At 40.1% G+C, this 21023-nt stretch overlaps 2 protein-coding genes across 20 annotated transcripts in view; one reads left to right on the top strand and one right to left on the bottom strand.

The window, feature by feature from the left end:
• ZC3H14 (zinc finger CCCH-type containing 14) overlaps nucleotides 1-8376 on the top strand; it is a 41010-nt gene extending 32634 nt beyond the window's left edge. For 3 of the 14 annotated variants that reach the window (XM_036429495.2, XM_036429459.2, XM_036429510.2), the window contains 7 exons: nucleotides 222-381; nucleotides 1121-1353; nucleotides 4942-5062; nucleotides 6208-6344; nucleotides 6630-6721; nucleotides 7660-7766; nucleotides 8153-8376. In XM_036429495.2, coding sequence (XP_036285388.1) covers nucleotides 222-381; nucleotides 1121-1353; nucleotides 4942-5062; nucleotides 6208-6344; nucleotides 6630-6721; nucleotides 7660-7766; nucleotides 8153-8168 — 866 coding nt within the window. In that variant the 3' untranslated portion in view covers nucleotides 8169-8376. The remainder of the gene's footprint in view (nucleotides 1-221; nucleotides 382-1120; nucleotides 1354-4941; nucleotides 5063-6207; nucleotides 6345-6629; nucleotides 6722-7659; nucleotides 7767-8152) is intronic. The other 11 variants (XM_036429549.2, XM_036429540.2, XM_036429564.2 and 8 more) reach the window with 6 other exon arrangements.
• Nucleotides 8377-10767: 2391 nt separating this feature from the next.
• EML5 (EMAP like 5) overlaps nucleotides 10768-21023 on the bottom strand; it is a 104462-nt gene continuing 94206 nt past the window's right edge. For 4 of the 6 annotated variants that reach the window (XM_036429318.2, XM_036429336.2, XM_036429357.2 and 1 more), the window contains 8 exons: nucleotides 20872-20986; nucleotides 19159-19347; nucleotides 18860-19032; nucleotides 17055-17217; nucleotides 16654-16757; nucleotides 13090-13243; nucleotides 12460-12560; nucleotides 10768-12195 (listed from right to left, as the gene is read on the bottom strand). In XM_036429318.2, the coding sequence (XP_036285211.1) occupies nucleotides 12159-12195; nucleotides 12460-12560; nucleotides 13090-13243; nucleotides 16654-16757; nucleotides 17055-17217; nucleotides 18860-19032; nucleotides 19159-19347; nucleotides 20872-20986 (1036 nt within the window). In that variant the 3' untranslated portion in view covers nucleotides 10768-12158. Of the gene's footprint in view, nucleotides 12196-12459; nucleotides 12561-13089; nucleotides 13244-16653; nucleotides 16758-17054; nucleotides 17218-18859; nucleotides 19033-19158; nucleotides 19348-20871; nucleotides 20987-21023 lie in introns of those variants that run through there. The other 2 variants (XM_036429351.2, XM_036429365.2) reach the window with 2 other exon arrangements.

The following is a 21023-nucleotide window of genomic DNA, read 5'->3' as shown; positions in this document are numbered from 1 at the left end:
CTAGAATCCCTTAGTTATATGCTGGAAGAGGGAAAGAATGCTTCGTTGGAAAGATGTTTGGCACAGAATTGCAGCTCTATTCTTGAGTAGAACCATTGTGATTTTCCTTTGAAAATAATTACAAATATATATTAAAAACTTGACGTTCTTCTCACGTGTGTGATGTTGGGAATAAAGGTATATTCAAAAGTAAACATTTGTGGCCAATTTTTTTGGCTCAGATTACTATGACATGGAATCCCTGGTCTATGCAGACACAAGATCATTTATTCTGAAGAAGCCAAAGCTGTCTGAGGAAATAGTAGTGGCATCAAACCAAGATTCGGGGATGAAGACTGCAGATACCCTTCGGGTACTTTCAGGACACCTTATGCAGACACGGTAGATGGTTTCTTTTTTTTGTGTAGCTAATTTGTGTTCATTAGATGGGCAGTGCAGGAAAACCACCAGTTTACACGTCCCTCCACCCAATCCTGGCGCTATGTGTAGAGTGCTTTTATTGACTTGGTAGTTAGGCCCTGTATATAGTAAGCCAAATTCAGGTTTCAAATATTCCAGTTCATCTTTCTTGTTCAGAAATCCATTATCCTACAAAATAAGTCAGCATATGATTTAATGTTAATAAGATTCTTTTCTTTATGTGCATCCAGAAAATGAGATTTTAAAAGGCCAAAATCAGAAATCCCTCCAGAGTTAGCCAGTTGGGTTGGGATGATCCTTCCCTTAGATAATTAACTAAATGTTCTAAGAAACATATGATAATAGAATTAGCGTAAATGTAGACTGCTGGCTATTGTGCTGTGGGCATGGATGTTTATTTCCCTGTGACCCGATGAGCATCAGGTGGATGGTGGGGGTGAGAATTGAGGAGAAATTGGCTTTAGCCCGGGGGTCACTGGTGATGCTGCCACAGTGATGGGCCGCAGCCAGTGTGTGCTAGCAGGAATCCACCAAGGCTTTACTTGCAAGTTCTTTAAAGTTTTTTTTGTTTTGTTTTTTTTTTACTGAAGAAACGACAGAGCAAGTAAGGGAGTAATAGTTCTGCTAAAGAGCACGTTAGGAAGCTCAGCTTTATGTGTTCGTTTCCCTAATTCTATGGTATTTTCTATCTATCTGGCAGAGATCTTGTACAACCAGATAAACCTGCAAGTCCCAAGTTTATAGTGACGCTGGATGGTGTTCCCAGCCCCCCAGGATACATGTCAGATCAAGAGGAGGACATGTGCTTTGAAGGAATGAAACCTGTAAACCAAACTGCAGCCTCAAACCAGGGACTCAGAGGTCTCCTCCACCCACAGCAGTTGCAGTTGATGAGCAGGCAGCTTGATGACCCCAATGGTAGCTTTGCACACGGTGTGTTGAGAGCTCAGCCTTTCCAAACTCTTAGGGCGCTGATATTGAGAAGGAAATCTTTGACCTGTTTCTCTATCTTGAATGCATACTGGTTAGAGGCCTTGCTTTTATTTATTCTTCAGTAGTGGCCTTTATTTTTTCCAGACAAAACAACCAGTTAAATTTGAGGCTGTCTCTCCTGTGAATGTTGGCTGTTATTTCAGTGCTAACATGGTATTCAGCCATGGAGGCCAAAAAATACCTCTTATTATGCTTGTCAGAGAGTGACTGTCATTCTTAATTCCTGTCCACCTTTTTCTGAAAAAGAAACTATACTGGCTACTTTCCTCTTTCACCAGCAATAGTCTCTCTTACAATTCACTTGATAGAAAAATGAATTTAATTTTGATGCTATTTCTCCTTCAGTGAAATTCTCTTGTGTAAAGTTTCTCACCTAGCTGTCAAAATAGTTCTTGGACAGTAAGAAAAGTCCTTACGTCTAAATTAATATTTAAGCAGAATATTTAGAAGTCAGATCAACTCATTTCAGATAGTGACATGCTTTTAGGCAGATGAGCCTTTCTTATGGGTTTTCTCTGGATATCAGTGGCAGGTATAGCTACTGATCATTTTCACTCAGAATAGAGAATAACCATGCTCCTCAGACCTCTTCACATCCCTGGAAACACCTACTTTGACAGGGGAGGCAATTACTACATTTTTTAAAAAATATATATTTTATTGATTTTACACAGAGAGGAATGGAGAGGGACAGAGAGTTAGAAACGTCAATGAGAGAGAGAAATCGACCAGCTGCCTCTTGCACCCCCCCACCCCCCACTGGGGATGTGCCCACAACCAAGGTACATGCCCTTGACCGGAATCGAACCCGGGACCTTTCAGTCCGCAGGCCAATGCTCTATCCACTGAGCCAAACCGGTCCTCGCATACATTTTTTAAAAATAATGTTTTTAATGATTTTAGCCAGAAAGAGATTTAGGGAGAGAAAGAGAGACAAACTTTGATGAGAGAGAAACATCAGTAGGCTGTCCCCTCAATGGCTTCCACTGGGTATCGAACCCGCAACCCAGCCATGTGCCCTGACTTGGAATTGAACTGCCGACCTCTTGGTGTATGGGTTGACATTCAACCATTGAACCACATCAGCTGGCCAATTATTGAATCTTAATGAACAGTATCAAAGAAAAAAAATAATGGGTTTTGAAATTTTTCTGAAGTAAAATTTCTTTGCAGATATATGGGAATGTATTAAATGCTTTTTTAATAGCTAAAAATATAGCCCTTAGGAGGAGATATGAGTAAGTGAAGGGATATCACTATTATCGTGAACTGAATGAGGCAATAATATAGTGTTAGGGTTTTGATTGGTGGCAGAAGTTGAAAACAACCCTATTGAAAGGAGGAACCGTTTTAAAAATGGAAACAAAGAGGATAAGAACTGCAAGTTGGGCACTATACATTTCTTGACCTTGTATATTTTGTTTAAAGGAAGAGAAAATTCTGGTGCTTTTACTACTTTGGTTTTCAATTTGGCAGTTTAATTTTTTATATGTTAGGGTCTAGTTTCACTTAAAAGTAGATGTCTGCTAGGCTTTATTGGTATACATGTCATTGGTGACACATATACAGTGGCTATTATGGAAGCAGCCCTGATGCGTGGTGAGCCTCCTTCACCATCGCTTTGATCTGGAACTCAGTGTATTACACTGCTGCTCCAGGAGGAAACTTTGTAGAAGAACAGAGAGGCTGGAGAGACTCCTGAACAGCAGTCACAAAGAGGCTGGGGCTCTTTCGCTGCTCTCCCCCTCTGAGCAGGAAGTTTGAAACTTTGTAATTGCTTTTTGTCTAGTGTTTCCAGGATGCTACCAACAGCAACAGCCGTTTGAAGTCACCCCCACTGGCCATGATACAGCAGTACAGATTATATAGCTTGCAGCAGAAAGGGAATCTACCTTTAAAATGTAAACAGGAAAAGTTTTAATAGCCTATGAAGTAAATGTTAGGGAAAATCAGAGTCATGGCCTTTGCATATATAGTTTAACATTTCTATCAGAAAGATACAGTTTCCTTGTGCAATATTTTAACCTCTTTAATATGCTTGTGAGTTGCCACTTCTTCCACTTTCCAGCAGCCTTTAAGGGTATTCTGTTAACTTCTCTCATTTGTCCTGGATTGCCACACACACACCATAGTCTAAAGAATGTTGTTTAGGAAGAAGGTCAGACAGACACATCTCTGCAGGGGTGACACAAAAATCACTTACATTTGGAGAAAATCCTCTGGCCCTACCAGGTTTTATTTAAAACTAAGGATACTTTTAACCTGGAGATAAATGATGACTTACTAAGGAGCCTGGAACAGTTATAATAGTGCTGCTGATCTTCCTAACAGCCTCAGGACCAGATGTGTGTGCCTTGTTATCCTGTAATAAAGACTGAAGTTGGGTCACTGTATTGTTAGGCTTTGATTGACTACCTGGTTTGTATTCTTGTTTTCATTTAATCATAAACTAAGGAAGACATTATTTCCTCTGTGTAAAGGAGGAGCCTGACATTCAGAGATGTTGGATAGCACTTGCCCATTTTCTGCCTCCCCCACTCGAAAGTTACAGCGCCAAATTTGAACAGCTCTGTAAGAGATGTAGTTCAAGTGATATCTGCTTTCACAAACATGAATATGAGCAATAATAGGTAATACCCATGGTGCTATTGGGAGCGGGGATTGGATGTGTTGGACCAGAATTTGGTAGCTTTTTGATAGCTACCAGGTGTAACTTCATTTGGTTTATTCTGTTTTAAATTTGAATTAGTTGCCAGCATTTAAAGTGTAAATGTCATGTATAAAGGTTTTTGGCTTACAGAATCAGGAGACAGTCTGGCAACATGGTCCCACTTTCTGAAGACACAGTAATTGACACTGTAATTGGACAGAACGTGGTGCGTACCATGGCAGTGCGTGTGCCATCAGATGGTGTGGGCACTGGCCTCAGTTTGCTCTTCCCCACCCGTTTGATCCACGAGGAGACTGACTGCCCTGGTGATCTTACATCCAGCCAGGCGTACTCTGTCAGGTGATCTGCTGGACCCATTTTAGGCAAAAGTCTTTTCCTCACTCTGAAGACATTGCCAAATTTATCACCTGGACTTAGAAAAGTGGGCATACCTCATTTTTGTATTAGGACCGCTGGTGAACTTGCCTGAATGAGAATTCATTCACTTTTTTTTTTTTTTTATCAACTTGTGTTTTCAGTCTGCATTTCATTTTATTGACTCTCTATTTGACATTCTTTCCTCTTTTATATTTGATCAGCTCTGAAGTATTTTTGAGGCATGTGCTTTGATGAGAACTTTGGTCCTAGTTGCAGTGTCACTGTTCACTTTACTTCCACAATGCCAACTAGTCTGCTTCCTGGATTGTTTGCAGGATTCTTTTACAGTGTTGTTCAGATTACTTGGACTCATTTATTTCATATGAATATGGACATAGAAGATACGATTTTAAGACTGGGTTTTGAGGGAAATGTATTAAAAGTGCCATGTACTGCATTGATCATAATTAATATATACTTTTAATTCCTCTCCCTTGTAGCTGAGATGAGTGAACTGAGTGTGGCACAGAAGCCAGAAAAACTTTTGGAGCGCTGTAAGTACTGGCCTGCCTGCAAAAACGGGGATGAATGTGCTTACCACCACCCGATTTCACCTTGCAAGTGAGTAGCAGCAAACCAGTTCTGGTCCTCAGGTTAATTCCTGTTTTCTGATCGCGTAGTTAGCTTTTTTTTATGGCCAAGTTTGAGTTTTGTAGCCAAATTCATTGATACTTACCACGGCCCGGGACTGAACAGCATGTGTGTGTGTGTGTGTGTGTGTGTGTGTGTGTGTGTGTGTGGAATGGGGAGATGGGAGGTGGCTTCTTTGTGCCTCAGGCCTATGAGATGAAATTCTGGGTTTTCTTCCAGTTTCTGTACTCTTAAGGTGGGTATATTAACTATCCCAGTTTGTATGCATTGTGTTCATCCATATATACCCAAATATTAAGACATTGAGGAAAAACTATTATATATAATAGGTAATGAGAAAATATTTTGGACTTGGGTATAATTTTTCCTTACCCGCTTGCTGGTTAAATGGAATGAACTTTGAGAGATGGCTTTTACATTTTGTTTTTGTTCTATAGGTAGACTCCATGTTTTAATTTCAGGAGATTCTGATATGAGAATAATATTGATGTATTATATATAGGGAGATCATGTGAGACAGGTATTCTTTTTGGGAGCACAATCCCTTGTATAAATTTTATGCTCACTATAGTGTTTACTTCATAAAATATATAAACATAGACTTTAATAATTAAGTGGTGTGATTTTCATTATCACCAAAAACTCTTTTACCCTTCATGTGACTTGGCTGGAGTTGGGAAACTTATTATCCCAGGCTTTGGAATAGTTGTATCCTATTGTGATATATGGCTTCACTTAAAAATGGAGTTTCCTGCCGAAGCCGGTTTGGCTCAGTGGTAGAGCGTCGATCTGTGGACTGAAAGGTCCCAGGTTCGATTCCGGTCAAGGGCATGTAGTACATTGGTTGTGGGCACATCCCCGGTGGGGGGTGTGCAGGAGGCAGCTGGTCGATGTTTCTCTCTCATCGACGTTTCTAGCTCTCTATCTCTCTCCCTTCCTCTCTGTTAAAAATCAATAAAATATATTTTTAAAAAAATGGAGTTTCCTTCTCTTGCTATTTTTTATTTCTGAAAACAAGTAGTGATGGAATATGAGTATAAGGAGCCCCTCTACAAAAAAACTAATGCATTTAGAAGATTAAGTGTGAATAATACGCTTTTTTTGTTGTTTTATAGGGCTTTCCCCAATTGTAAATTTGCTGAAAAATGTTTGTTTGTCCATCCAAATTGTAAATATGATGCAAAATGTACTAAGCCAGATTGTCCCTTCACTCATATGAGTAGAAGAATTCCAATACTGCCTCCAAAACCAGGTTAGTGACTTTGTGCACTACTACTTTTGGGTAAAATAAAATAAATGGCATTTTGTGAAAGGAATAATTTCAAAATTGTAGAAGAATCAATTAACGTAATGAATCTCCAAAGAGGAAGTGTATGCATACTATATATAGTATTCTTACGTACTTTTATCTTCACTAATGAATATATATGAATCATCATTCATATTTTAATTTTAAAATGATTCCCATAAAAACATCAGAATGCATTGAAAATTATTTTGCCAAATAAATTTGATCAATGTTTGTTATTATTTTTGTCAGTTTTAACAGCAACACCTACTTCTAGTAGTCAGCTCTGCCGTTACTTCCCTGCTTGTAAGAAAATGGAATGTCCCTTCTATCATCCAAAAGTAAGAACTTTTTTCCCTTTATTAAGGTATTACATATGTCCTTATCCCTCCACTGCCCCCCCATCCCCCCACTCATGCTCTCACCCCTCTGGTGTCTGTGTCCATTGGTTAGGCTTACGTATATGCATGCAAACAAGTCCTTTGGTTTCTCTCAACCCTTCACCCCCACCTATTTTCCCAAAACTGAATTTAGTGATATCTTTTCAGTTGAGAGACCTGGAAAATCACTAGCAAATTGATGTTGAGTGTCTCCCCCACCTCCTTTAACTTATTTTTTTATTAGAGTTAAGTTAAAGGTCTTTAAGATCTTTTAAGTTATTCCTTAGTGTCATTCAGCCTGTCTCTCTGGCCGAGTGGTGTGACACTACTGAATGTCAGTCTTCTAAGCTCACCTTTACTAGTTTCTGTTCTTCGCTGCCGTTCTCCACTGCCCCTAAGCATGTCAGTGGTTTTTTCGTTTCCTAATGCCAGAACTGAGATGATGAGATTAGTAGTCCAGCTTACTGCCATCCAGACTTGTTCTAATGCTTTTGTCTGTGTACTAAAGACTGGTTGATGTGTTCTCACTGTTTAATTGCTCAGAGTAGTGATCTCTGAAATAGAAGGCCTTCACTTCCCTCAACTGCAGTTGGGCAGAGCTGAGGGTGCCGTGCCCAGTGAAGAATGTTAGGGTGTTAGGCAGGACTATTGCTACATTGATTAGAAGTAGTGGATTATGTGCTGAGGTTCTTTTTGAAATTTGGTGCTGTTATTCTGTGACTGGGAGTGTGTGTGTGGAGGGGCCGGGGGGTTCATTTTTCAAGGTTTCAGTAGTAATAAAATTAATGTTACAGACCATATCTCTTGCCCCATTGTTAGGATGGGATTATTAGTCACTCTAATTGCCGTTTTTGTTTGTATTAACTTGGCTTGTATTGAAACCGTTCTTATCTCCTTAGCACTGTAGATTTAACACTCAGTGTACAAGACCTGACTGCACGTTTTATCACCCCACCATTACTGTGCCGCCACGACATGCCTTGAAATGGATTCGGCCTCAAACCAGGTAAAGATGAACATTAGCTTTCCTAATGTCAATTCAAATACTTTTCTAATTTGTAGTTTCTTAAATTTATAAGCACACAAATGTGGAATAAATTATCACTGCCTTTTCTCTGATGTTTAATTTTATGTGAGTTCTTTGGAAGCCAATTTTGTTTTATCCAGCAATTGCTTATTTCCCTGGATCATCTCCAGAGAAGGTTTCTTTTATAACTTCATCTGCACACACACTAAGGCCTTCAGGAGTTACACTGCTTACAAATCTCATATCAGTTTTCTTAGACATTAATAATTAGGGGGAAAAGTTTCAAAACATTTTAGAGTGGCCTATAAATTCATGTTATCTTTTATGTACCTTTTAAAATCTGATATTTGCATCATAATCTGTAGAACAAATATTGTCTGAAGATACTCAACTTCTTAATTAAGATAATGTGGTATATAGGGATGCAAAACAGTTAATTAAAATTTTTTTGGTTTCATTCAGTGAATAACACCCAGTCCTACCTGGCAGAAGATCATGAAGTTTGAAAGTTTCCATCTACTGATGAAAAAGATTCTGTAGAACTTGTCAAATCTTTGAAACTTGGAATATATTGCTTTCATAATATGAAGTTATTGCCTATCCGAAGTACCTAATTTTTCAAGTTTGTAAGTTTATTAAGTGGTTTTAACATTTGGTGTTTTTTGTTGTTTGCCTTGTTTTCACTATGGAAAGACAGTTTAAGGAAAAACTGAATTCTATTAAAACACCTGGCGTGTTTGTACACTGCTGTTTCGAGTATCAGCGTGTACAACCTGGTGATATTGTCAGTACAGATAATCTAGTTTGGGACTACATGTTCCTGTGAGAGAGTGTGTGTGTGTGCGCGCGCATATACAGAGAAATATAGTGAAGGGAACATCCCTATTCCAAAAGTTGGATTGCTACTTTCATTTTTTCCAGGGATTATATAACGTTCAAGATCCACTAAAAAGAGTGGCCAAAAGTGTTGAGGTAGTTTAAATAGTCCATCCTACTTTTTAATTTTAAGTGATTAAGTTTGGCTTCTTAGGTTGTGTCTGGTTTGGCAAATGGTTCCCAAATAGCTAGACTTTGCCTTCTGGTAAGGATGATTGAGGTGGGCATGTAGAGTGAAAACAGCTGGAATGCCAATGGCAAAAAGAAAAAGAACAGTTTCTTTAAATGTTTTCGTTTAACATATACTTTTAAAATAAATATTTTTGAGAACTACATTATCACAAAATTATACAAAAGTTTTTACAAGTATATATACATAGGTATCAGAGAACAGACTTAAAATTCACAAGATTATATAGCTATACATATACATTCTCCCATTCTGAAAAACAATCTCAGAAATAACTCCAGAAAATATAGTTACTGAAGATAATTTTTTAAATGTATAAATTAGATTTCAATAGTATATTTTAAATGGCAGACTATATAATTACAGAGATCAGATGGATAAATTGCAAAGTAGGACTAAACTTTTTGACTACTGAATTAAAATAGAGTTATGTGTTTGTGGTTTTTAAAATTGTTAAGGCAAGAAGTGTCAAAAACTTTAGAATTAAACGGATCACTGATTTTAAAGACTTGATGTACAGTTTTTTAAAAAGTAAAGCTAAAAGTTGGTTAGAAAAAAGCGAATTAATGCAAAAGGGATAATAAAGACTCAAACATTCTGATGACCAAATTAAATGTAACTGTAAAAAAGTTCTGTGACTTCTTCAATCACATCCCCAAGGGAGAAAGAAACCACACGTGTCAACTCATGTTTAAGGGCCTGAAACCAGCAGTCTGTCATTCTGTGGCCACTGCTTTTCCATTGGGAGAGGAAAGATAACTGTTGTTGACCATTTTGTAAGTTGCACTTTGCTGTGCTGATTCCAAAGTAAAGACAGAGCACAGGGGAGCACAGAGGCGCCAAGGAGGCGTGAGTGGAGGACCGGTCCGCTTCTAAAAAGCGGCTCCATTGAATTTAAGGCATATGTTCATTCCAGTGTTAGTGCTGAGATGCTGTTCACATCTCTGCAGAAGAAATTTGTTTTAAATTGTACTTCCAGAAATTTAAACATATTTAGTATCATCGTTTATAAATGTTTTGTAGTTGCAGTGTCATAATTCCACTATAAAAGACATAAGTTAGAAACAAGGGCTGGAGTGGTTTAGTTCAGCCATTTTACAAGGAACTAACATGCTAAGATTGAATTGTTTCTTGCTACTTAATAGACATTACCTGGAAACATATTTGAGAGTTTTATCTTTCCATGGCTATGGTTTATGGGAGAGCTAAGGTTGATTCCAAAACATTTGTTGGGTACCTTGGTCTACAATGAACCACCATCATCCAAAAGGATTACAAAGAAATGGAAGGGAACGGGTGTGGCTCACGGTAAGCAGTGCGCGGCACAGTGCAGTGCGCTTTGGCATGCGTTTATATACAGACACAGGGCTCAAGGTGCCGGAAGCCTCGGCTTACCAATGCAGGTGCGTTGTCAGGTACTGCACACACATCACTCTCTCTGGGTTAAAAAAACAAACAGCAGGGTCTCCACCGTCTGTGGTGGTTCTTCACCTTCCCTTAGTTTGATGGCAGGTGGAAGCAAAAGAGCAAGGTGCTTGTGGGATGACTCCTTAAATTCAGCATGACCTTCAGTCATGAACTGACAGCAGAGATTAAGGTTGGCTTATCAAGTTGGCCACTTGGAAGGAAGAAAAAGCAGTGAAGCAGTTTTATCCTACTTGCTTAAGGTGAGTAGAGTTTCTATCTGCATTGTAATGGAAATAGAATTTCTCTTAAGCCAAAAACCTGCAAACGTGACTGCCAAAAGTCTCAAAAATGGAGGGGGAGAGGGGTTCAGAGGATTTTTTCCCCTTTAATTTGTTGACTGCTCCTTTATAATATACATGAATAGAAATGTAATATTAGTGTATTCCAAAATTTGCCTTTGTTTAGGAGACTATTGATGTAAATAAGGAAAGAATATGATCTTACGTCTCAAGTTTCTTAAACACCTTTAATGAGTCCTTTCCAACATAGGCATTCCAAGCTTTAAAACTGACCAGTTTTAATCACTTTTAGGCTTCCTTGTGATGTAATCTGACCATTTCTGTTCTTAGTATTTACAAGGCGTTGGATATAGAAAACTAAGATTCCCAGACACCTGAAGGGGCCTTTTATGCTACAAAGATAACACATTAAAATAAAAACTAATAGGACCAATAGAGCATCATAATCTTCTTCACACTTAGAAAAATATATTTTTAAATATCAGTCTACATAATTTCCTATCTTCAGGAAACTACAGATAGGCTAAACAGCAAATTCCTGAATGGCAAATACTGATCTTTGGCAGCATTTAAAGTGAATAGGAATAAAAATCTAAGAGTTCAGCCCCAACCCACCAAAAAGAAATAGACAAGTTTGAAAAGTGAACTTGTATTCATTCCTTTCAGAAGCTGGCTGTGGGTGGTATACATCTAAACAGATTTTCCAATTAAAAAATAAAAGGCTGTAAAAATACTTTTTCAAGAATTAACTAAATTGTATCACTTTGTAAATGTGAATTTAACTCTTTAGTTTACATGTTAAACATGTTTCTATTGGAGTATATCTTTAAATATTCAGTATGCTCTCCCACTTAAATACTATTGCTATCTAAAACCTTAAAAAACAGTACACAGTTGGAAATGATTGTTCATCTACTTCTTTTTCATTAATGAGGGTATAATTTTAACTTTTCAATAACTTCTGAATGTAAAGATGGACAACTCAAAATGAAAATGTAGCAATCATATACTAATAGCTTTGGGTTTGTACCTGTACTACAAGTGCTAGGAGAACACTCATTTCTAAAAAGGGCTTTTCTTGATGCTGCAGAAATAGTATGTCCTCCAGGGAAGCTTGTGTGTGTCTCCTCAGGGAAAATAAGGTTTGCCTTCTAAAGACATCCTTTAGGGTGATGGATGGTGTGTTTCCTTTCCTTACAGAAACATAAGGATATATTTCATTAAACTGTGAACCACAAACTTCCTAAAAGGAAAGCATTTTGTTAAAGGATGATGAAAATAATCCGAGTTGGGTTTTTAAGGTTTTGGTTTGCCTTGCTAGCAGGTCTGCCAAATTTGCACACTCCCCCCAAATAGGGGTTGGGCTCTCACTATTATTTATTTCGTCCTCCTTGAAATGTAATTATCTGGCAGTGTATGGATTACAGTTATTCAGTGCATATAATAAATATTTTTAACTTATCCATCTTATATTTTGATGATTCTGGGCATATATCCCTGTTACATTCTTAAATTAGCACCACTTGATTTCTCCCTCTTCTGTAATTCTGGTTTCTCAAGGCTGTTTTTTTTTTTCAGTTTTCCCAGCATCCACGTCTTTTAATGAGGCATGTGTACACACTTCCAGACAAACAAACTGCAACCAGAGGAAACCTGCAATGAGTTCATTATATTTCTAGGCTTGCAGAACAGTTAAGTTTTTCAAACCATACATGTATAAAAGTTTTCCGCATTAACTCCTTTTATTCTGTATTTATACATAGTGCGTGACTCCAAGGAGTCATCTGCTTTTGCTACCTTCCGATGCTGACAATTAAGTGAGTCCCCAAACTGCAGCTGTAGAAGTGATACTAAATCTCTTAACTAGCACAGAGATTTCTTGGGCTGAAAAGTTACCAACCTGCAGTCATCACCTCCAGCACTAATCACATGTCGATCCCCACTGGTAAATCGAATATTTGTCACATGGGGTGAATGACCTAAGAACCTTTTATGCTTTGCCTGAAAAAAAACAACAAACAAAAAACTAAGCTCAAGGTGTGTGATGTACACAAAAGTCAAAGGTTGCTACAAGGAACCATAACTTCCCATCCCCAGGGCTGTGAAAGAGGAGGAAGCAGTTAGGACCACAGCCAGTGATCACATGCCTTTCAGATTATTATAGTAATGGGTCAGCATGTAACACAAAGCAGGTGATCTGGGCGGGCAGATGTCTCCAGTTACTCTGAAATTTTTCCTCTGAGGAAAAGCATTTGAAATTTGGTAAAGGTTTGATAAAAAAGACCAATCACAGCTCTTTATTAGAATAATTTGCAAAGATGGGTGTTACTTTGGGGCAGGGGGTATAATTTCTAATAGTTATTATTTCAGAGTAAGGTATTTAGGAAATTTGAGGGGAAAAATTTAAGAACACAAAGTATTACCAGAGCAGAACACAACACAATTTAGCTATTATGTGGGGAAATGTACTAATTATCAGACATCTAATTGAGATTATAATTATGTAAAATGCTAAACCCCAAACACTTACAAATTTTTCAGGGCATGGGAAGTCGAACAACTTAACCATGCCAAAGTCATCTCCTGTCACAAGGCTGATTCCTGAATGGGACACACAGGCACAGGTGACATCTGCTTTCTCAGCATGCCTGGACCAGATTCCCATAACTTCACTTCCTAGAATGCTAAAGGGAAGGCAGTAGAGAAATCCACCATAGCACACACAGAGAGGTTGACCATACTGCAAAAGTTCCTTGGTAATTAATCTCTAAGTACCTAATGTGTTTTTTAAAATACAGGAAGCAAATCGTAAGTTACCAGGAGTCCTGAGTTTTACTTGAGATGTTAATCCTCCCCCCGCCTTAAGAAAATTAAAAAATTTTAAGGTTTATACATTAAATCTTTTTTTTCCAAATTTAATAAATCTTTATTACTCAGATTATTACAATTGTTTCTCCTTTTCCCCCCCATAGCTCCCTTCCACCCAGTTCCCATCCCACCCTCTGCCCTTACCTCCTCCCCCCATCGTCCTCATCTATAGGTGTATAATTTAAAAAATATATATATATTTTACTGATTTTTTCACAGGAAGAGAGAGGGATAGAGAGTTAGAAACATCGATGTGAGAGAATCATCGATCAGCTGCCTCTTGCACATCCCTTACGGGATGTGCCTGCAACCAAGGTACATGCCCTTGCCCGGAATCAAACCCGGGACCTTTCAGTCTGCAGGCTGACGCTCTATCCACTGAGCCAAACCGGTCCTGGCATAGGTATATAATTTTAATCCAGTTTCTTCTTTCACCCTATACCCTTTTCCCCTGATAATTATCAATCCACTCCCTTTCTTTGCCCCTGATTCTATTAATTCATTCTGTTCCTCAGATTTTTAATTCATTTGATTTTTAGATTCACTTGTTGATATATATGTATTTGCTGATCATAATTTTCTTCCTCTTCTTAAAGCATACTTTTCAGCATTTCATATAATACTGGTTTGGTGGTGGTGAACTCCTTTAGCTTTATCTGCCCTTCAATTCTGAATGATAACTTTGCTTGGTAGAGTAATCTTGGTAGTAGGATCTTGCTATTCATCACTTTGAATATTTCTTGCCACTCCTTTTTGGCCTACTTAATTTTCTGTTGAGAAATTAGCTGACAGTTGTAGGGTGCTCCCATATAGGTAACTGTTTTTCTGTTGCTGCTTGTAAGATTCTCTTTTTGTCTTTTGCCCTTGGCATTTTAATTATATGTCTTGGTGTGGTCCTCTTTGGATTCCTTTTGTTTGGGGTGTGTGCGCTTCCTGGACTTGTAAGTCTATTTCTTTCACCAGGTGGGGGAAGTTTTCTGACATTATTTCTTCAAATAGGTTTTCAGTATCTTGTGCTCTCTCTTCTTCTGGCACTCCCATAACTCTGATGTTGGTACGCGTGAAGTTGTCCCAGAGGCTCCTTACACTATCTTCAACTTTCTCTTCTCTCCTTGCTTCTCCAGAGGAGTGTCCTTTGGCTCTTCGTATTCCAAATCTTTGACTTGATTCTTGTGTTCCTCAAGTCTGCTATTGGGTCTCTGTATAATATTTTTTATTTCAGTCAGTGTATATTTAATTTCTAGTTGATCCTTTTTCATATCCTCGAGGGTCTCGTTAAATTTATCGGCCTTTTCTAGAAAATTCTTGAAAAACCTTATAACCGTGGTTTTGAACTCTATATCCAGTCTTTTATTCTCCATTTCTTTTGTTTGAGATCTATTTCCTTTTTCTCGGGATTTTCACTGCTTCCCTGGGTTGGTAGGATGGCTTTGTGTGTTTGGTGTCCTATATGGCCGGGTGGGTCAGCCTCCCCAGTTACCTGAGGTAGACACTCTTGGTGCTCCCCTTTGTGGACTGTGTGTATAGCCTTGTTGTAGTTAAGTCTTGATTGTTGTTGGTATCACTGGGAGGAACTGACCTCCAGGCCAATTGGATGTATCAGCTGTGTCTACTCTGGGATACTTTCTGTATTGGAGACAGTCTTATAGGATCAGATTTGCAAAATTGTAAAAGCCTATGAGCTCAGCTTGGATGGGGCGGAGTCTCAGGCCTGAGCCGACAGTCTTGGCTTCCAGTCAGTCCTGCCTTTGTACGTGTGCCTCAGACCTCTGCCTTACGCGGCTCCTGAGTTTCTGCCTGACAGTCCAGATTCCCCCTGCAAGAGCGTGGGTGCCCCAGTGGCTTGCCTGGAATTGGATTGGGTCTCTGTAGTCTGGAGCTTCTGACTCCTTCCGCTATGGAGAGGCTGAGGCAACCTTCGCGGTCAGACCACTCTGCACGCACTCACTGGGGTGTGACTGTAGACCCTGCCCGCTGCGGCTCCCGGCTCCCACGAGTCTCCCAGTCTTTGGGTCTCCGGGTGTCTTCCTCTACAGTCCAGACTCCACCCGTGTGAGCTTGGGTCCTTGGGGTTTCAGACAGTGTTGGGGTTTAGTGCAGTCAAGGGGCTTCCTTTCCCCTTCTGCCAGCCAGGCACTAGGCTAGCCTTCCTCTTTGCGTGCTAGCGTCTCCCTATCTCAATGCTTTGTGGCTCCCCTGATCTGTGAGCCTCTCTCCTTTCTAGTTGTAGATTTTCCCACTCATCCAGCTTTCCTGTGGGTTTGGATGATGTCCATTCTTTTAGTTTTTTGTTTTTTTAAAAAATATATATTTTATTGACTTTTTACAGAGAGGAAGAGAGAGGGATAGAGAGATAGAAACATCAATGAGAGAGAATCATCAATCAGCTGCCTCTTGTACACCCCCTACTGGGGATGTGCCCGCAACCAAGGTACATACCCTTGACCAGAATTGAACCTGGGACCTTTCAGTCCGCAGGCCGACACTCTATCCACTGAGCCAAACTGGTTTTGGCTAGTTGTTGTTTTGAAATTGTGTGAGGTGGCAGCTTAGGTGCTTACCTGGCCGCCATCTTGGTTTCCCTCTATACATTAAATCTTTTAAAAATTAATACTTAATACTGTGTGAGAGCTGGATTTATAAAGTAAAAAGTGATGTTTATTCTATAGGAATTTGACAGTAGTTTTCATTTACATTGATTAATAAGATGGATGCCGCTGAGACCGGTTTGGCGCAGTGGATAGAGTTTCGGCCTGCGAACTCAAGGGTCCCGGGTTCGATTCCAGTCAAGGGCATGTATCTTGGTTGCGGGCACATTCCCAGTGTGGTGTGTGCAGGAGGCGACTGATCGATATTTCTCTCTCATTGAAATTTCTGACTTTCTATCCCTCTCCCTTTCTCTCTCTAAAAAATCAATAAAATATATATATATAAAAAAAAGATGGATGCTCATCATTACCTGTCACACAGCCAGCGAGTTTGTAACAGCTGCAAGACAGCATTCCTTTTTGATAGAGAAATAATATAATTGCCTAACAGAACACACTATATTTGTCTGCTAAGCCTATGATGTTAAAGGAAATATCAGGGCATCTTTCAAGTATTAACTTTGATTTTTCTTTAAAAGAACTGGTAAGCCATGGAAATGGATAAAGCCTGGAAATACAGGCAACCAAAAACGGTCCCAGGATGAGCAGCCCTTCTCAGTGACTGTATGAATGCTTACCTAGTCCATGTAGCCCAAGTAATTCTGTCAATGGCAGCCTGGTCTGTAAGATGTCTTCCTGAAGGCACTTCGTAGACATGCCGTTTATAGCAACCAGTGGACACCTTTCATCATATATTAAAATGGAACAAGAATTCCATTATGTGAGGCAAAATCCAGAAGTTTACAGTATACTAGCAGAGTGTTAATTGATTTACATTTCTAACATTACTAAGAATGTGAAAGATGACTACAAAATCTTGTACAAAAAAAGTGGAGGGAAGGCCTGAGGAACAGGACATTAAAAAATGTAGAGTGAGTAGGAAATGCAAAAATTTGGAAGCACTGGAACTCGGGCATTTTAATGCATCAACTAAGGAAATAGCGAAGAAATGTACACATGTCCAGCACTGATACTGCACCTGGAGGTATCTGCTGTCTGCGGAGAAGTCCATTTGGATGACGAAGCTGGGGATGTCTTTGCAGTAGCTGGTTCTGTTAAGGGTGGGGCCCAATGATAGGTCATAAAAATCCACTGAGTTCTCACTGGAACCCACTGCCAGAAACCGGCAATCCGGACTAAATCTGAATAGGTAACAAAACATGGCAAAGATGGATTAAGTGACATGGGATAGTATAAACAGTTAAAGACCCCTGACTTTTCTTTCTAGCTCTCAAGAATGTGTACATACGATATGGCCTCAAACAGATTTACCTAATAGGAACAACTGATTATGTATCCTGAGGTATTTGTGTTACATGAAACAAAAAGCTTTATATTTTACTTCAATTTTAAATTGTTTCTGAACTTTTATCTCCTAATTCCTTTAAAAATACTTGTTTTTAGAACAACCACTAACAATTACATAATTCACGCAAGGTAGTCAGGATTCTTCATCTGGAAACCTGTCTTGGCAGTAAAGAACACAGACCAGCTTAATCACGCAGCTTATCAGAAGAAGGGACATTACTTGAGACTTGGATGATATTTTAAAAGACAAAGTGCGCCCTGGCTGGTTTTGCTCAATGGATAGAGTGTCAGTCTGCAGACTGCAAGGTCCCAGGTTCAATTCCGGCTAAGGGCACATGCCTGGGTTGTGGGCATGATCTCCAGTAAGGGGCGTGCAAGAGGCAGCCAATCAGTGATTCTCATAATTGATGTTTCTATCCCTCTCCCCCTCTCCCTCTCTAAAATCAATAAAATATATTTAAAAAAATAAAAGACAAAGTACTATTTGCCTAGTGATCACGGGGAACTGTATTCAGTCAGGGTTGTGAAAACTTGCTGAGCCCGGTAGTGTAGGGAAGCCATTGCTGTTTTATGTTTTGGAGTTATGAGGAAGTTGCACTGTAAAGGGGTTTTAGTGGTGGAGAAAGGCGAAGGTTCTGACCATCACATAGAAGTGCTCTGTAAATAGTAGCCACTTAAAGTAAGCTTAAGCACTGAAAAATAAAAGTTCAAGATAAGCTGAAATTCGGATTCTGGGGCATAGCAGATATGTAGTAAGCATTACATGAAGGAACTATATATTCTATTGATATTAAGAAAAGTAAGAGATGGTTGGATTATTACTTCAAAAGTTGTCAGCCTGGAAAACTGAAGGGCAGGGGAAAGATCACTTTGGCAGGAAGAACTTAAGGGCATCTAACGTTTGCTGAGTACTTATTACAAGGCTCTGTGGTTGGTACCCAGTGGATTCATCATTTAGCAAGAAGAAAACCCTATCTAATAAAGAGGGAATATGCTAATTGACTGTCACATCCTCAAAAATAGCAGTGTCCAGTCCCTGCAGCCCCCCAGGCAGGTCTGGACACTCTGTGTGCCTGCCTCCAGAGTCCCCCAGTCTTCTCAGCCGCCCAGGGCCAGTCCAAGGTGCAGGCAAGCCTCAGATGGCGGCTGCCCAGCTGCCCAGGCTACCAGGTCCTGCCAATGCTTGTGCTGCTGGCAGTGGCTGCAGCAGAGGTGTGATGGGGGCGTCACCTCCCCGTTTGCCGGGTTGCCTCCCACCTCTGAAGGCTCCCAGAATGTGAGAGGGGGCAGCCCACGCTGAGAGACCCTCCCTCCAGTGCATGAATTTTCATGCACTGGGCCTCTAGTAAGCCTATAAACAGCTGTATTTCAGCATACAATTTATGATGTGATAAAATGCTATGGGTATTAAACCTTTTTTCACATGCAAACTGGGTCATTTAAAATATACTAGAAATACTGTATTTGTTGACTAACCTGATATCATGGATTGCACATCGTCTATCTCTCTTCTTTCCCCATATTTTTAGAGAGCTCACGAGTAAAATAATAAATTCTCCATTTTTCATTCCAATAGCCACCATGTCCCCTTCAGGGCTGTAACACACAGTACGAGCAGCATGTCCCAAATTCACTTTGTTTAACATCTTCTGCATAAGAACCAAGAGGCAAAGAGTACTATATCAAGTACAGTAATTATAGAATAAACCAATTTCTTCCAAAAATTCAACACAATTTTGATAAATTATAGCATCTTTTAAACTATTTGCACCTACTTTATCAGCAATGTCCCAGAGTCTCACTGTCCCATCTTCGGCAGCAGAGAGGAAAAAATCCCTGGAAGGATGTGTCGCTAGTCCCCATATGGGTCCGTCCACATGACCATTAACTAAAATATTACATGCTGCATTTTTCTCTCCAACTTCAATTATTTCAGCATTCCTTGTCCCAACTAGTATCTTGCCCTGAAATACAAGTGAGACCAAATAATATTCAATGTAACACTACAGTTTTGTTTGTTTTTTTTTTTTTAAATAAGAATGCCCTATTGACCTATGTGCTACTATGATTTATAATAAATACAGATTTGGTCTTCCTCCCATTTCTGGCACTAAGCTCCTAAAACCCTTGGAATTTACTAAGTGGTGAGAGCTTTAAGGTGTCTTTTGGTATGTTAATGAGGTGCCCTTTGGATTCCACTTAAGGTTGGAGACTGGTGGCCAGAGACCCAATCATGTGAGGAGGGTTGTAACTTTCAGTTCCATCTCACCATCCGCCTGGGGAGGGTGGAAGGGCTGGAAGTTAAATCAGTTACCAGTGGCTAAGGAGTGAATCAGTCCTGAAGGATGAAGCCTCCATGGGAATCCAGAGGAGGGAGCTGGGGAGCAGGTGGAGGTGAGGGAGGGTGGCCGCTGGGGGCGCAGTGGCTCCTTCCTGTGCCTTATGCCTTGCCCTGCGCAGTTCATCTGGCTGAGCCGGAGTTACATCCTTTTTCAGTGAATCTGTGACCTAGTAAGATATCTTGGCCTTCTGTGAGCTGCTCTAGCAAATTAACCAAACCTAGGGTTGGGAACCCCCAATCTGTAGCCAGTTGGTCGGAAGCACAGGTAACCACCTGGACTTAAGTCTGTCAGCTAAAGGGGGTGGGACCTAGGAGACCCTCCCCTGTAGGCTCTGATGCTGTCTCTGGGTAGGCAGGGTCAGAACTGAGTTAATTTTCAGACACCCTGTTGGTGCTGGAGAATTGTTTGGAGGTTATGTGGGCTTCCCCAACCCTGTCCTGTTGGAATTGGGTCCAGAACCAAAACAACCTACTTTCGGAGAATTGGCTGCTGTGCACTAACCTCGCCGAAGTGGTTTTCTATGACTAGAGGCTCATTTGCAAGAGCACTGGGCTGGGTGGCATGTCGGAGTCTGTGCTAAAAATGTCACCTTTTCTCTAAGATAATACACCTGGCTTCTCCGATCATCAGGTTTTGGCTCTGATGACACTTTAATCTGAAAATCCCCAAAGAGGTGTAAGTGCATTGAGATACGGGAAGAAAATTTGGACTTTAATGAGAAGTAAGTATAAATAAAAGCTTAACTAATATTTAGTATACAGACTGACAGTAATGCATGAAGACAATTTATAAATACACTTTTTACAAGCACATGCATGGTCAAAACTTGGTATAGAAATGTGTGTTTTTAAGAAAATGAAACAGCAGCACTAGTCAAAATTAGTAGCTGAAAAGGAAATTCACTCCATCTACCACAGCTGAATGAGCAGATTCCAGAAAGCATGGAGGACTGAATTCAGCCTGGGGTAGGCACTTCCACTTGACCCTGCACGGTGCAGGCCGCGCGTGTGCCAGCAGCGCTGGTCCTGCCAAGAGAGGAAGGACCCCACAGAACAAAGCTGACATGCAAGCCTTGCAGAGGATGAGCGCCACAGGGTTAATGCGCTCTACTCCCGCCTCCCCGCCACGGCTCAAGGAGCAGCTTACCCTGCCTCTGCACACGGAGCGGACGCAATCCGTGACTTGTCCCGTCTCCAGCCGGAAGGCACGGCATCGCCTCAGTTCCTGATCCCACAGCTTGACGGCCCCTCCTTCTTTTGACCTAATAGCCACCCAAGCAACAAAAAGAGCATTTATTA

Source organism: Pipistrellus kuhlii, unplaced genomic scaffold (genome assembly GCF_014108245.1).
Source record: "Pipistrellus kuhlii isolate mPipKuh1 unplaced genomic scaffold, mPipKuh1.p scaffold_m20_p_1, whole genome shotgun sequence".
In the NCBI taxonomy this organism is placed as follows: Eukaryota; Metazoa; Chordata; class Mammalia; order Chiroptera; family Vespertilionidae; genus Pipistrellus; species Pipistrellus kuhlii.
The sequence above is the reverse complement of the archived record's forward strand: the minus strand, read 5'-3'. Positions and strand labels throughout refer to the sequence as shown.